The sequence below is a fragment of the Anomaloglossus baeobatrachus genome, chromosome 8 (assembly GCF_048569485.1).
Source record: "Anomaloglossus baeobatrachus isolate aAnoBae1 chromosome 8, aAnoBae1.hap1, whole genome shotgun sequence".
Taxonomy (NCBI): Eukaryota; Metazoa; Chordata; class Amphibia; order Anura; family Aromobatidae; genus Anomaloglossus; species Anomaloglossus baeobatrachus.
This window is the reverse complement of record NC_134360.1, coordinates 184,985,012-185,001,050: the sequence shown is the minus strand read 5'-3', so window position 1 is coordinate 185,001,050 and position 16,039 is coordinate 184,985,012. Positions and strand designations below refer to the sequence as shown.

At 43.9% G+C, this 16,039-nt stretch overlaps 1 protein-coding gene across 1 annotated transcript in view; it reads right to left on the bottom strand.

Moving 5' to 3' along the window:
- HS2ST1 (heparan sulfate 2-O-sulfotransferase 1) overlaps positions 1 to 16,039 on the bottom strand; it is a 219,351-nt gene that overhangs the window by 23,942 nt on the left and 179,370 nt on the right. The window contains exons 3-5 of the mRNA XM_075321015.1: positions 4,473 to 4,558; positions 3,801 to 3,939; positions 2,951 to 3,048 (exon numbers count right to left, since the gene is read on the bottom strand). Of these exons, the coding sequence (XP_075177130.1) occupies positions 2,951 to 3,048; positions 3,801 to 3,939; positions 4,473 to 4,558 (323 nt within the window). The remainder of the gene's footprint in view (positions 1 to 2,950; positions 3,049 to 3,800; positions 3,940 to 4,472; positions 4,559 to 16,039) is intronic.

Below are 16,039 nucleotides of genomic sequence, written 5' to 3'. Positions count from 1 at the left end.
CAAGTGCAGGTGGGGACCACCAGGGTGGCTAAGGCAGACAGCACAGGAAGGACGGACAGGCAAAGTCACTAGCAAGGCACATGGTGTGGCCAGGACTGACAGGCAGAGTCTCTAGCACTAACAAGGCAGGACGGACTGGTAGCAGCTACAGGCAGAGACAGGACTGGAACCAGGTGCCAATAGGGCAGGACAGGTTGGGACCAGGTACAAGCAGGAACAGGACTGGGACTAGATGCCAACAGGGCAGGATGGGCTGGGACCAGGTACAGGCATGACAGGATGGGACGGGGTGGACAGGGTCACCTGACAACTAACTAGACAGAACTCAACTGACTAAAGTTAGGGTGTTGAACAGGCACCTCCCCTAGTGGGAGCATGCCTTAAATACCCAAAGCCTTTCAGCAATATGCTGAGACACTTCCTAGGAGTGGTGCGCTGGCCCTTTAAGAGAGGGACAGGGCGTGCGCGCATGCCCAAGCAGCACTCCTGAAAGTCCTGCGACGGCTGCACAGACTCTGGGAGGGGGAAGGAGGAGGCACCCACATGGAGGCGCGCAGTGATGCTGGGCAACATAGAGGAAGCCGGCCGCGGTGGTGAGTGACAGTGCGTCTCTGCAGGAGGGGAGAGCAAGGAGCGCAGGGACACCGGTCTGGAGCATAAACGTATAAGCTAACCTGGAGTGGTCCAGAGGGGCAAAACATCTGCGCAACGTGGAGTTGTACAAAATGTTTGTCATTTTCACTCCACTTTGGATTCACTGTGCAGAAAAGAGTGGAGGCGGGGAAGAGCCGGGGTGGGGACATGGCTACACCCCCTGTCAAATTCATCCAATATTTTGTCATTTTCTACCCCCAGAATGCTACACCAGGTCCTGACTAGAGGTGCCACATTCATGAAGTGGGGCATGTGCCTCTTGAGAGAATGGATGGCACCAAATTTATTAAGACTGGAGTAGTGGGAGCCACCAATGCGCCAGCATGAACCTTGGTGATGACAGACGAGTGAAAAAAAAATAAAAAATAGTCTTGATGAATTAGACCCTAGCGTGAAACTATTCGTACTTGGATTTCTATTTAAACTAAATAAATAGAACTGGTGGAGAATCTAATACAAATGTCCTAAGCACCACAGTCTCTCCTAGAGCTGGATCGTCACCGTATGACTGAGTTATTCTTCTGCCTTAAAGGGAACCTGTCACCAGACTTGGGGTCTATAGGCTGCGGCCGCCACCACCGGGCTCTTATATACAGGATTCTAACATGCTGTATATAAGAGCCCAGGCCACTGTGTAGAACATAAAAAGCACTTTATAAAAACTCACCTAACGGTTGCTGTGGTTGGCCATATGGGCGTCTCCATTGTCCGGTGCCTCCTGTTTCGGCCATCTTCGTCCTCCTTCTGACTCCTGTGTGCATGATGCGTCATACGTGATACACATTCGCCGGTCATGCGCAGGCGCACTACAATACTTTGATCTGCCCTGCTCAGGACCTGAATGCTGGCGAGTGTGGATGACGTCGGACGCGTCATGCACCGCGGCTAGAGAAGAAGGACGACAAAGATGGCCGAAAGAGGCAGCGACGGCAACGGAGACGCCCATATAACCCACCGCACGACCGTTAGGCAAGTATTATAAAGTGTTTTTTTATGTTATACCCCCGGCCTGCGCTCTTATATACAGCATGTTGGAATGCTGTATATAAGAGCCCGGTGGTGGTGGCTGCAGCTTATCGGCCAAAAAAGCGGTGACCGGTTCCCTTTAAAAAGGGAACCAAACATCAGCATTTTCCTATATAAGGTGCAGCCAGTGCAGTACTGGCACTATCAGGCACATTGTGTACATACCATCGGGGGGCAGCTCGGATGTGTAGTCAGTGAAATTCAACTTTATAAAGTTTGAAAATTCATGCACTTTTTGATTGACAAGTGCACCTCACTGCTAATGTCCGGGTGGGTTATGCACGTTTATCCCCCCCCCCCCCCGCCTGTTCCTCCCTCCCTCTGGCCATATGTAAATTTCTAATCTTCAGTTACACGGCGTCAGAGTTAGCGCCTGTGCATAGCGCTCATCTCCGGCGCCATGTTTCTGTTTCTGAAGCTCACAGTATTACGGTGCATGAGAGGGCGGCGCATGCGCCCTTGCTTCTTCAGATCTGTTGTGACCGTGGGGGAGCGCGCGGTCACAACAGGACTGGAGCACAGCTGATCTTCCCTTGATTAGCTGCAGCAGACGTCTGCTACGATATCGTCTGCTGCAGCTAATCGGTAAGATCAGCAGTTCTGTTGTGACCGCGCGCGCTCCCGCGGTCACAAAAGATCTGAAGAAGCGAGGGCGCATGCGCCGCCTTCTCATGCACCATAATACTGTGGGCTTCAGAATCAGAAACATGGCGCCGGAGATAAGCGCTATGCGCAGGAGCTAAATCCGACGCCGTGTAACTGAAGATTAGAAATTTACATACGGCCAGAGGGGGGGATACAAGTGCATAACATGCCCAGACATTAGGAGAGAGGTGCACATGTCAATCAAAAAGTGCATGAATTTTCAAACTTTATAAAGTTGAATTTCACAGCCTAAACACCCGAGCTGCCCACTGATGATATGTACACAACGCGCATGATAGTGCCAGTACTGCACTGGCTGCACCTTATATAGGAAAATGCTGATGTTAGGTTCCCTTTAAGGCTGATTGGATAAAAGACTGGGCCCATAGGTGCCAACTTATGCCAAAATGTTACTTTTCAAAATTAAACCACATTTTTTAAATCTAAAAATATAAGTCCTCACCCCCCCAAAAAAATAATAATAAAAATCTAAAAGCAGTTTCGCTGTGACCTCCACGAGCCGCTTCCTTCTGAGGTCGCCCCCTGCAGTACGCGCAGATTTGTTAAGGACACAATAGAGACTACGATTCTTCATGAAGGAGGTGAGGGCGTGCTGTATCCTTACCAGCATTCAGAGCTGTGGCCGCAGAAGAACGGGATCTGGAGCCAAAGCTTTTCTGGAGCGCAGTCAGATCCTCCAGCTGCTACACATTCATCAAAGGTCTGAAGAGAGATAAAGATGTAACGTGAGATGGAAATTCCGGCCAAATGTATTACACACGTATTATCCATAAATTAGGAGACGTCTTCTAAGAGTATATCAATTTCTCTAGTATCACATAACGGTACCCTAGACTGCCACCATTAGAAAAAACACAGTATATAAATATAACACATGGAGCGTGGCATTAAAGGGAATCCGTCACCAGGTTTATGTCACTTAATCTGACAGCAGCATAATGTAGAGACAGAGATCCTGATTCCAAGGATGTGTCACTTACTGAGTTGCTTAATGTAATTTTTATAAAAATCACTGTTTTATCAGCAGGAGATTAATCACCAGACTACTAGTAAACCTGCATCCAGATAGTCCTCCATACTCCAGATCTATATAATACAGCCAATAGACCAAAAAACTACCTAGTTCATAAAAATTGGTATTTTATTTCTATATAATACAGCCCCCATCCCTGATTGGCAGCTTTCTGCCTATAGAGAGTACACAGAAAGCTGCCAATCACTGGTGTGGGCGGAGCTATACAGAGCCCAAATTTCAGGGAAGTGGTAGTTCTGTAGCAGATAAAACAGGGATTTTACCAAAACTACAGCAAGTAGCCCAGTAAGTGAAAAATTATTGGAATCAGGGTCTTTGTCATTTAAGTACAATGCAAAAATCTGCCGACAGATTCCCTTTAAACGTAACTGCCCTATCTGATGGATATCTAACGATATATATGGTATAACTTTTTTAGCACCTTTTTATCTCCTTGCTTCCTCCGGCGCAGGCCTGGTCTGTAGTCATCACCAAATCGGAGGAAGTAGTAGTAGGATACAAGCCTCTCGATAGGATCCCGGATCACATTGATATAAATGGGTTTCTTCTTCACTCCAAATCTGAAATATGAGACAAATGAGAAAAGCGGCAATGAGCAATGATGGCCGCCAGCACCAGTCTGGTTTCAGTCTGTGAAATATGATGGGACACTGATGGGCTGTATTCATGGATACTCAGGAGCAGAACCACCATAAAAACAAAGCGGTGATTTAGAAGCTGCAGCATCTCAGCATCTTCTTCCACCTGAGCATTGAAAATTTGTTGCAAAAGTAAGTGGAAAAGAAGAAGAAGAAAATGTTCAGGACGCTAAGTAGCAGCAATCCCGTAATAAAGATGTATTTGTGAAAAGCAGAAGGCTTTTATTATTCCACTGCACTTCTGCTGAGTGCACACTAGAGGGCGCTGCTCTACAACGGCAACCAGCCGCCGGCCCGAATTATTCTGCAATGCGTTGCAGCCCCCATGAAGTAACAAAAGATTAGCTTACCACTGCACAATTGTAATTCTCCGATGTGGTTCAAATCTACCACGCCGGGATAAAAAAGGGTGAAGGGAAAAAAAAAAGGGGGGAGGAAAACAATCAAAAACCTACTTTGTGAAGTCCAAATAGGAAATATGTCCATGGTAGAAGCCGGGCTTCATCTCTCTCCACAAACTCACATTCTTCACAAACCGCATCTGGGGAAAATAAATAAGTATAAAATAATAATTATGAAATAAATTAATAATAATATCAATAATATATTAAATAATAATGCATTATAAAATACTTAATATTAAAATATTAATTATTATTATTAATAAAAAATAAAAATTATTGGAAATATTAGAAATAATAATACTGCAGATTTAAGTTGCACACTAGTCCTACACAGTATTACATTAAAAACACCAAAAAGCTGAGCTGTAACAAATGTTCAATAAACATGCAACATTACAAGCATGTGAATTGCAGCCTCAAGACTAGAAAAAAAAAAAGGAGAAAAATTGTAGGAAAAATACCCTGACGATAAATAAATAAATTGCAAGTGCTTAATAACAGGGTACTTAGTATATACATTTTTGGAAAAAGGTAAGAAGCTGTCTCACCTCGTCACGGTGTACCCGTCTGGGACAGTCCCTAACCAACTAAAGTTAAAAACATTATCAATACCTGACTTATGTCATGTCAAAACTCCAATATGAATGGTAAAGTGGTCAGCTGGGTCCCGCGACGAGGTGGGACAGCTTCTTACCTTTTTGCAAAAATGTATATACTAAGTACCCTGTTATTAAGCACTTGCAATTTATTTATTTATAGTCAGGGTATTTTTCCTACAATTTTTCACAGTATTACATTAGTGTGATATAAGCCTATATGTAAGGGACGACCTTTTATTAAAATAAAAAAAAATATATATGTATTCATAAATAATATAAATAATAATTTTATTTAAACAACATTACAAAAATTCTAAAAAAAAAAATAAATTATAGATTTTGCAAGTTGCATCACATGGAAAGCAACTTCTAAAAAGAGGGGTGGAAAAAACAACCAACCAACCAAACAAAAAAAAACCCACGCATTTTGTAGTGTCATAGACCACGGCCATAAATAAGGAATTTTATAGATCAGTCACCATGTAGAAGATCGTATTAGTTAAAATAAGTCAATGTATCACTTCTCTATGAAATCTGCTTGAAAAGGGCTTGTTCACCTGTGGAAGCATTTTCCCCCTGAACTTTTATCTAAATATCAGTTATATACGTGGGTCTTACTAAAAATGTTGCACCTCTTGCTTTCTATTGCCGACTGCAGAATGAGTTAACTGAGAATTTCTTAGTGAGCTCATTCTGATTGTCCAAGGGGAGAATTGATAAAGCCATTAGCGCTCTATTCTAAGGACCTTTATGACCACAGACCGTTAAGGATATCTGTCTGCAGGTTTTTCCTATGTAATCTGAGCACTGATGGACACAGACAGAAAAGGGCCCCTGAACAAGAAAAGTATATGGGTCCTTTGCAGCCCAAAAGCTCATCAAAATGCAACATTGCACCTGCTCTGGAGCTTGTAGTGGGCCCCAACTTCTTGGGCCCCTGTGCGGCTGCAGCAATGATGTGTCCACCCCTGAATTTGAGGGCAGCATGCTGTAGGGATTAACAGAAAAACAAATCAACTATACCTCTCTTATCAGGCTGTGTGCTGTTATCCACTTAAACTAAAGGCTTTATCACCTAGTGACTATCATTGCTGGAGGACAATGTTACGCACACAGTAGTCCGGCACGCCCCCTCCTGTAATTGGCACCTCACTGACTATGTACAATCTCTATAGGGAGCCTGGTGTGGGGGCAGCTCTCTTGGCTCTGCTCCTTTGCTAAAACTAAAATCCTTGACTGCGTCAGAACAGCTGCACCCAGTAATCTAAGTGATCATTCATTACATTCAGGGTCTCTTTGCCTACATCAAAAACCTGCTGACTGTTTCCCTGAACAATCAATTTTAAAGGGAATTTAAGAGCCTGTAAAAGCCAATGATGGAACATTTTTAAGAAAACCAAAAATGGTCAAAAGTGATTTTTAGACGAAATACAAATATTTAAATTAACCTTCCCTTACTGGACAACCCCAGGTTAATTGATAGGGTACGAATAAAAAAACAAACAAAAAAAGTTCTAAATAGGCTAGACAAAACTGCCATTCTAGCACTGATCATAAAGGGGTATTCCCATTTCAAAGATCCCATCCCAATAAGTAGTAGGTATAATAATAATAATAATAATAATAATAGAAAATACCTCCAATTAGAAATGTAGTATAGTTCTTCTGATTAGCTATGTCTCTTACCTCATGTGCAGGGCATTGCAGCTTGGTTCATAGGGAGTTAGTTGCCCATGGGTACCTAAGCTATGGCAATGCCCTGCACATGAGGTAAGTGACATAGCTAATCAAGAGAATGATACTACAGTTCTAATTGGAGGAGGTATTTGCTAATATTATTAATTAGTACACCTACTACATATTGGGATAGGATCCTGGAGGGGGAATACCTCTAAGTGTAACTGGCTGCAGGTGACTTGTTCATCACCTATATGAACCCCGCAGCAAGTCAGTGTCCTCTGCAGCCCTGTGCCGTAAACTATGGAGCCCAATGCATTGCAGACATAACACGGGGAAGTCAGAGGACGCGGAGCTGGAACGGAGGGGTCCATTGGGGAAGTTCCCATTTTTCACCTGGCAGTTGGCAGATTTTCTATCTCCTTTACATATAATTAGAAGATGCACTGAAGTCTGAAGGATGGTGGTCAGTACTGGCTAATCAGCAGATAATGGCACACACAAGAAAAAAAAAAAAAAAAAAAGTAAAGAAGTAGACAGAAGCTTCCCTGCATGGCCTATTTTCAGTAGGAGAGTGCAGCGAGGTCTCCGCTGCGCAGGAAACGGCACTTCCTTTGGGTAAAAATGTTCGATTTCTGTTTGATAACAGTTAACACTGAAGAAGGAATCAGTTATTTCATTTTGGTGCAAAAAGAAATATATTATATATACACAGTACACAAGAGCCAAAAAAGCTCAAAATGTAAATAAATGTCCCGACAGTCCAAATTTATGAAGAAATAAAGTGGAAAATGTATCAAAACTGGTGAAAAAAAAAAAACTGCACAAAAACATGGAACAGCAAAATTTGGGATAAAAAAAAAATGATTTTGTGACAGTGGAAGGCAGTGAGATCAATTTAGGGTGTAATCACAGGCAGTGGTAACAGTACGTCAGAGCAAAGTGGCACCACGTTACAATAAAGTGGCCACATGTACTTACATTGTCCCTTTAATACTATTCACTTTGCTACAAAAGCACAATAGCCATATTCAAGGGGCTGCTGGTAAGTCTTTGGCTTTAACCCAGAAAGAAACGAGATAGGATGATGAAACTTTACATTTATTCCACATACTCTCCACTGAGGTCAGCACACTTCTTACATTGTTATTCCAAGTTCTGTAAGCCTATGAAAAAGAAGGATTTTGGTTGTGCCTCAAGCCAGGCATCCATAGCAGCCATGGCATCAGAAATGGTGTGAAATTTGGTACCCTTGAGGTGTTTCTTCAGGTTTGGAAACAGATAATAGTTGGAGGGAGCTAGATCTGATGAATAAGGTGGGTGATCAACCAGCTGGAAGCCCAGCTCTGCCAGTTTTGCCATGGTTGCTTGTGCAGTGTGAGCGGAGACGTCTTGCAGGAACAAGATTCCTTTGGACAGCTTGCTGCACCTTTTGGCCTTCAGTGCTGCCTTCAATTGGTCCAAAACTTCAATGTAATACCTTGCACTGATGGTGGAACCCTTTTGAAGGTAGTCCACTAGTAGCATGCCCTCCTTATCCCAGCACACAGACGCCATCACCTTAGTGGCTGATTTTTGCACCCTGAACTTGTTTGGACGAGGAGAGCCAATGTGTCTCCACTTTTGACTGCTTCTTGTTTTCAGGGTCATACAAATAAATCCAGGTGTCATCTATGGTGACCAGTCGATCCAGGAAGTTATCAGTCTGGAAACGCTGAAAAATGGACCGGGAAGTTTTCACTCGCTGCTTCTCTGATCTGTTTAACATTTGGGACCCACTTTGCAGAAGCTTCCTCATGTCCAAATGTTCATGGATAATGACACAAACATGTTCACAGGAAATCCCCATGATGTCTGCTATTGCTTTAGCTGAAATTCGTGGATTCTCCAGTATGAGGTTGTGCACAGCATCGACGATCTCCAGAACAACAACCACTGTTGGTCGTCCAGGACGTTCTTCATCATTGGTGCTGAGGTGGCCCGTTTTACATTTGGCAACCCAGTTCTTAACTGTGGAATATGAAGGGCATTTATCCCCCAATGTCTGCGACATATCACCATGTATATCCTTTGTGGACTTTCCTTGCAGAAACAAGAATTTTATCACTCCTTTGCTCTCAGTTGCTGTGAATATCGCATTAGACTCCGCCATTTTGTTTTCCCGCGTGCGTAGAACACTGTTGCCAGATGCAACAAACACAATTTTGAAAACATATATTAGACACATAAGGCTTTCATTGGATGTAATATTTGTTACCATAGAAACAAAAAAAAAGATCACAAAGCCAAAGACTTATCAGCAGCCCCTTGTATTTTGGGTACGAGATGCTGTATGCACATGTAGTTTTGCTGCTGTGTGGTAATAGTAGAGCTTGCTGCAGCACCAATACCACCAATGTGAATGTGCGCTAACTACTAGATGATGAGAGGTGGGGGGGTGCCCAGTGTAGCTGTCTAGATGCCATTTTTTCGGGGCTTCCTCTAATCTCTGACAGAGCCACTGACTGTAACCTAGAAGACCATGTGAACATAGCCTTGAATGGTCAGGAAGTTTGATCAACATTCATTTCATGTGCATGGCCACCCTTAGAGGAATCTGTCAGCAGCTTTTTGCTACCCCATCTCAGAGCAGCATGTTGTAGGCAAAGAGATCCTGAATCCAATGATGTATTACTTAGATTACTGGCTGCAGCTGTTATGACAGTTTTTAGATTTAGCTGAGCTGAGCAAGCCGCCGCCACCCACACCAGGCTCTCTATATACAATGTCTATACACAGTGAGCTACTAATCACAGCGGGGGATGTGCTGGACTAGCTGACATAGTCCAGCAATAATAATCTCCTGAAACTAAAACAAACATAGCCGGTAAACTACAGCACGCAGTGTCAAAAGAGACGCATTGCTGAAATCTGTGCTAACCCTTACATCATGCAGTCTTGAAATTACATAGCAAAAACCTGTTGACAGATTCCCTTTAAAGGCTTATTTCCATCTTCATACAGGAGTGCTGTTGTGAATGGTTTGTAAAAATAAGCACTTTTCTAATTTACTGTTTATTACACTTTGCAGCCGCTCTTTAGACAGTAACACTTTTCCTTTCTGATTTACAGCTTGTTGCCTATGAGTCCGACCACCGCTGTTTGTGAGTCTGGCACCGAGGATTAGGAGATAACCGGGCGCTCCAGTGCTCAATAGAACAGTGCCTGTAAGCACTGGGCATGTACAGCCGCCGCTGCTAGAGCACAGTGGTGGTCCAAAAATCTTGCACTTGTTCTGTAGATATAGGCTTTTTTCCCCCTCGGTGTGTATAAATTGTTCTAATCCATTTGTACTTTTCCGCATACATTTGTGTGTATAACAGTACAAAATATAGCAATTAAAATCATTAAATGCTTCCAGAAAAAAATGGAAGTGATTGTGTGCAAGTGTTACAGCGCCTATTTAAAGAGTATTTTCTCGCTTTAAATTTTTTTAAATTAAAATGATTAATTTAAGTTTTTCACATTTTACTCACAGCAATTTCTTAGTTTATATAGTTGGTGTTAATGAGATTAGCATGAAAGGATGACAAACACCTTACAGCGGGAGAAGAGATAGAAAGATATTTTTTTTTTTTTTTTAAAGGGTCTTTTAAAACTGCAGATAAAAGTGATCGCTAACATTCTATCTTTCAGGGCTTTCACATCTGATGACTTTATGGCAACTTCCACAGACATGCCAAATATACCCAACAGGGGACACCGCCACCCATCAGAGGAGCATGCCACCCCTCTTCTGTGAAATCTATGGGCGTTATGGAAAGAGCATCTATGGCACACAAGGGGGGGTGGAGATGTAACACTTATATTGCCCAATTGGGGGTGCCCATTTATATTGCCCAATTGGGGGTGCCCATTTATATTGCCCAATTGGGGGTGCCCATTTATATTGCCCAATTGGGGGTGCCCATTTATATCCCCTGTCCGGGGGTGCCCATTTATATCCCCTGTCCGGGGGTGCCCATTTATATCCCCTGTCCGGGGGTGCCCATTTATATCCCCTGTCCGGGGGTGCCCATTTATATCCCCTGTCCGGGGGTGCCCATTTATATCCCCTGTCCGGGGGTGCCCATTTATATCCCCTGTCCGGGGGTGCCCATTTATATCCCCTGTCCGGGGGTGCCCATTTATATCCCCTGTCCGGGGGTGCCCATTTATATTCCCCAACCGGGGGTGCCCATTTATATTCCCCAACCGGGGATGCCCATTTATATTCCCCAACCGGGGATGCCCATTTATATTCCCTGTCCGGGGGTGCCCATTATATTCCCTAACTGGGGTGGACATTTATATTTTCCAATTGGGGGAGCACATTTATATTTTACAATTGGGGGAGCACATTTATATTCCCTAAATTGTATTTCCTGCTTTAGAAATTGAAACATTTGCAGCCTTATAATGAAACAAGAGAAGAAAAAAGTGTTGCGGTTGCACATATAAACCTACTACTCTGGAGCTGACAAAAGTGAGAAAGTAAAAAATAAAAAAAAAATTGCAATCTTCTAATGCAAGGGATGAAGCAGGAGGAATGATGAAATGTTCATGTCCCATTTTACAAACACAACCCGTCACAGATACATTACTGGTATCTGGATCCTATTTTCTCCCGCAGATGGGACCAGTTACGTGTATAAACAATACGAGTCCCTTTAAGGAGAACTTCAAGTCCCAAGTGGATTTCATCACCTATAATAGAATACTAAAAGTGGCCACCGCTGAGCGCTCGGCAGCGATTGTGCTGTAAGTTGTGGTGGAGCCATTAACCTACATTCTTCCTTTCTTTGCCGTGCACGTGCAGCACAGGTTGGGGATAAGTGCAGTAGACGCTGGCTTCATCGCTCCCAGCAATGCTGGACTGCGGAGCCGGTAATGTCAAATGGCAGAAATCTTCTCTGGGTTCACAATCCGCCACGAGCGCTCCACATAAAAGCCTCCGACATGCAGCGGTATTAGAGCCCATTACCAACCAAAATGATTATGCTATTATTTTATATTTATTATTGGTGATATATCAGGCTTGAGTAAGAGCAGATCACTACAGATACATCCTCACTTCTATATTCATTCAGGGGTGTAGAAAGTTGCGTATTGCAGCCACAGTAGCTATATACCTGCAACGCTCCCAAAACTAGCGAGGACTGATCTGTGCCGACAACTTTCTCGGCACCTGAAAAGGCTTGCTTCCTCTTCTTTCTTATCCTCCGCTTCACTACTTCCTGGCTCCTGATGATTGAGGATCCGCCACAGGGCTGCATTGCTGATCTGAACGGAGCGGTTTCCCATGGGGAAAAGGCAGCGACACGGACGCATTCATATCCAGAGTGGTGCAAGCAAACCGTAAAACATAGAGCCCGCTTGGGCCACTCCAAGATAATGAGCTGTGAACTATAGAATAAAAAAGTCCCACATTCCTGAGAATGGAGAGGATTTTTAATAAGAGCTAAATTGCAAACTTGCTGGTTTTAAGAAGCATTTTGCAATCTTGCTTATTAAAGTTAACCTGACAGCTACTACATACCAGGTATGTTGGACGCTGAAATTTTGCAGTGTTCAAGAGGAAACATTACTTTAAAAACTAATCCGGGACAGAGCCGCATGGGTGACTAGTTGGCAGGCGGATCGATCACCAGCAGCTTCTCCCTTCCGGCAACTGATGGGTCTCTGCCTACTTGAACGTGTAGAGAGAGACCTGTCACTCCAGATAAGTGGGCATGGAGAAGCCACTAAGGTCCCGCCTTTTTTTTGACTAGTCTCGTGTGTGACTTGGTCCTAGATGGCATTTCAAGAATGTTTCTTTCTGAAACGCAACGTTTCAGGGTCAAATATACCGGCCTAGAATAACACAGCCAGTGTCTGATACATGCTACCTGTGAATCCAACAGCATGAATCAGCTCTCAGGATCCCTTTAAAGGGCATCTGTCAGCAGGTTAATATTACCCCATCTGAGAGCAGGATAATGTGGACACAGAGACCCTGATTCCAGTGATGGGTCACTTACTGAGCTGTTTGCTGTCATTTTGATAAAAATCAATGTTTTCTCTGCTGCAGATCTAGCAGTTACACAGAGCTCATGAATATGCTGGACTACCTGCAGCACGCCAAGTAGCCCTCTAATGATAATCTCCTGCTGATTAATCAGTGATTTTATCAAAACTGTACTAAGCAGTCCAGTAAGTGACATATCACTGGAATCAGGATCTCTATCGCCAGGTTTTTGCTCCCCCATCTGAGAGCAGGATAATGTGGAGACAGAGACCCCGATTCCAGTGATGGGTCACTTACTGAGCTGTTTGCTGTCATTTTGATAAAATCAATGTTTTCTCTGCTGCAGATCTAGCAGTTACACAGAGCTCATGAATATGCTGGACTACCTGACAGCAGGCCAAGTAGTCCTGTAATGATAATCTACTGCTGATTAATCAGTGATTTTATCAAAACTGTACTAAGCAGCCCAGTAAGTGACATATCACTGGAATCAGGATCTCTATCACTATGGCCGGGTTTTTGCCACCTAATCTGAGAACAGCAAAATGTAGAGTCCCTTTCATGGAGAGGAGACAACCCCTTAAACCCCTAAAAGTGACGGTTGTCCACTAGGGGCTGACAATGACTTACAGGTTTCTCCCTTTGTGGGCGTATAAGGATACCTACCACTCCTGTTGAGTGGGTGGAGTGAAGCCTCCGAAGACCGGCCATGCTGACTTGAATCTTTGGCAGCTCCGTCCCCTGTGGCATTTTAAGTATATTATTCTCTGATATGCTGCAGCATTTCAGCGTGAAATACACGTGTCTGAGAGCACACATGCTGCTCATGGATCGGGCAGCATGTTTAAACTGTTAGGTTCCCTTTAATGGAGAGGAGACCGCCCCTTTAAAGTGAGGATTGTCCACTTCTGGACTGGACAACCCCAGCTTAATCTATTCAGGACCCAAATTAAAAGTAATGAATATTCCCCTCCTGCTATGGTGCAGTTCCTGGAGAGTAGTGGCACATTGTTCGGTTACGGATTGGTTTCAGGGGTCTGGATTTGTCTAGACTGCAGCTTGAATTTGATTAGGGGGTCTTGTCTGGGGGTCTCTACTTGTACAGGTGTCTGGGATCTATTTTACATTGGGGCGTCATGAAGTGGATTGATCCACCCATCGATAAGATGCATCCGAATGCAGCAGCTCTCTATAGCACCACTGTAGGGAGTGCTTCCGAGGATTAGGCGATTGCTATATATGCAATTTTCTGCATAGGGAAGAGACAGTCACAGGAGGCCTGAAGCAAAATGTAGCTGAAGCAATCCTTCCATTCATAGGAAAAGAGCAACACGTGTAATAGTATATTTTCAGCAGGAGCGTTACATGAGCAATTACTTTCATATTGTAAAGCCTTTCTGGATTAGGCTGCATATTAAAATCTGCGGCAGAACAGACGGCCCCCGTGGAGACAGATACATGGAAAATAGAATTTTTTCTTACATTGTGCCCACATACTCCGGCAATATCTGCTCCCTTGTCTACTGTCATAGGGAATGATTAGGTACAAGGCACAGCGTGCGCTATAGGAAAATACTCTCCGAGCAATATTCTGTACCGCAAGGAAAATGTAACAACACGGAACCGGAATAAATGGGAATCCGGACAAATGACTGACAAAGACTGAAGCGTAAATTCTACCACAAAACATAATTGTGGCGGAGACATCGGAATGGGATTGTGGTATAAAAAAAAATGGAGTATTAAATATAGAGAGGACCAAACCGCGAAGGAGCAGCTAATGCCGCAATAATATGTGCCGCAGTAACACATTCTGTGAGGTAACAACCATTTATACCTATATTGTAAATGGTCGCTATGTATCGCAGTGGAGGAGGTCCTCTGCAATGTAAAACCTAAAATGTCTACTATGGGACTGATCGTTCCACAAGTCTATGGGGCAAGTGTATGAATGGTCAGAGTGCTGGGCGGCTCTGGCTATTCACATAGCTCCACCCATGGATGGGTCTAGTGTGATATAAAAGACTGTTTGGTCATATGGTCTGTGTGTGCTTCGAAGCATACAATGATTAAAGCAAAAATAAAGACAACCATGCCTGTAAGAGCTTATAATGTACAATGAGGTGAGGGTTACACGAGGTTCAAGTGCTTATTATAAACGACTGTCCAGCCATCTCGAAGAAATGGGGGATAAAGGCTGCATGAACCAGTCACCAGGCAATCTTCATAATGCTTTCGGTACAGCGAAGTTTGAGGGAGAATTAGGTTCTGCGAAATAGTGGAGGGGATATATGTGAATTAACTTTTATAGGCTGGTTCATCACCCTCCCTAATCAATGCATTTTTAGGGAGCGTCTGAAGTTGTGTAAGTTATGGATCATCCTGGGTTCTTGGGGTAGAGCATTCCAGAGGATTTGTGCAGCTCGGGATAAGTCTTGGAGCTGGGAGTGTGAGGTTCGGATTAGTGTGGATGTTAGTCAAACGTCATTTGTGGTGCGTAGAGAACGCAGAAGGTGAGAAGAGATAAGGGTGGAGATGTTGGTGGAGGGGTGGGGTGATGCGCTTTGTTGGTGGGAAAAAGCAATTCAAATTGGTTCCTATAATGTATGGGCAGCCAGTGCAATGACCGGTACAGAGCAGAAGTGTCCGAATGACAATTAGCCAGATGGGTGACCCTGACTGCAGCAGTAAGCATGGACTAGAGAGGGGAAAGTCTATTGAGGGCGTGACCAATTAATAGAGAATTACAGTAGTCGAGGCGGGAGTGGATCAGGGCCACAATGAGGGTTTTTGCTAGTTCCATGGTGTGAAAGGGGCGGATTTTAGAGAGGTACTTCAGGTGCAAACGACAAGAGCGGTTGAAAGATTGTATATAGGTGGTAAAGGAGAGATCGGTGTCAAGCATAACACCCAGACAGCGAGCCTGCGGCCTAGGAGTTATCGTGGTGCCACACAGAGCGGGAGATGTTGGGTTTAGGAAGGTTAGATAATAATAATAATAATAATAATTTTATTCATTTATATAGCGCTATTAATTCCACAGCGCTTCACATACATTGGCAACACTGTCCTCATTGGGGCTCACAATCTAGAGTCCCTATCAGTATGTCTTTGGAATGTGGGAGGAAACCGGAGACCCCGGAGGAAACCCACGCAAACACGGGGAGAACATACAAACTCCTTGCAGATGGTGTCCTTGGTGGGATGACGGAAGGAGTAGAAGAAGTTCAGTTTTGTAAAGGTTGAGTTTCAGGCAGAGAGCAGACACGATGTTGGAAACTGTGGACAGACAGTCCCTGGTGTTCTGTAGTACAGCG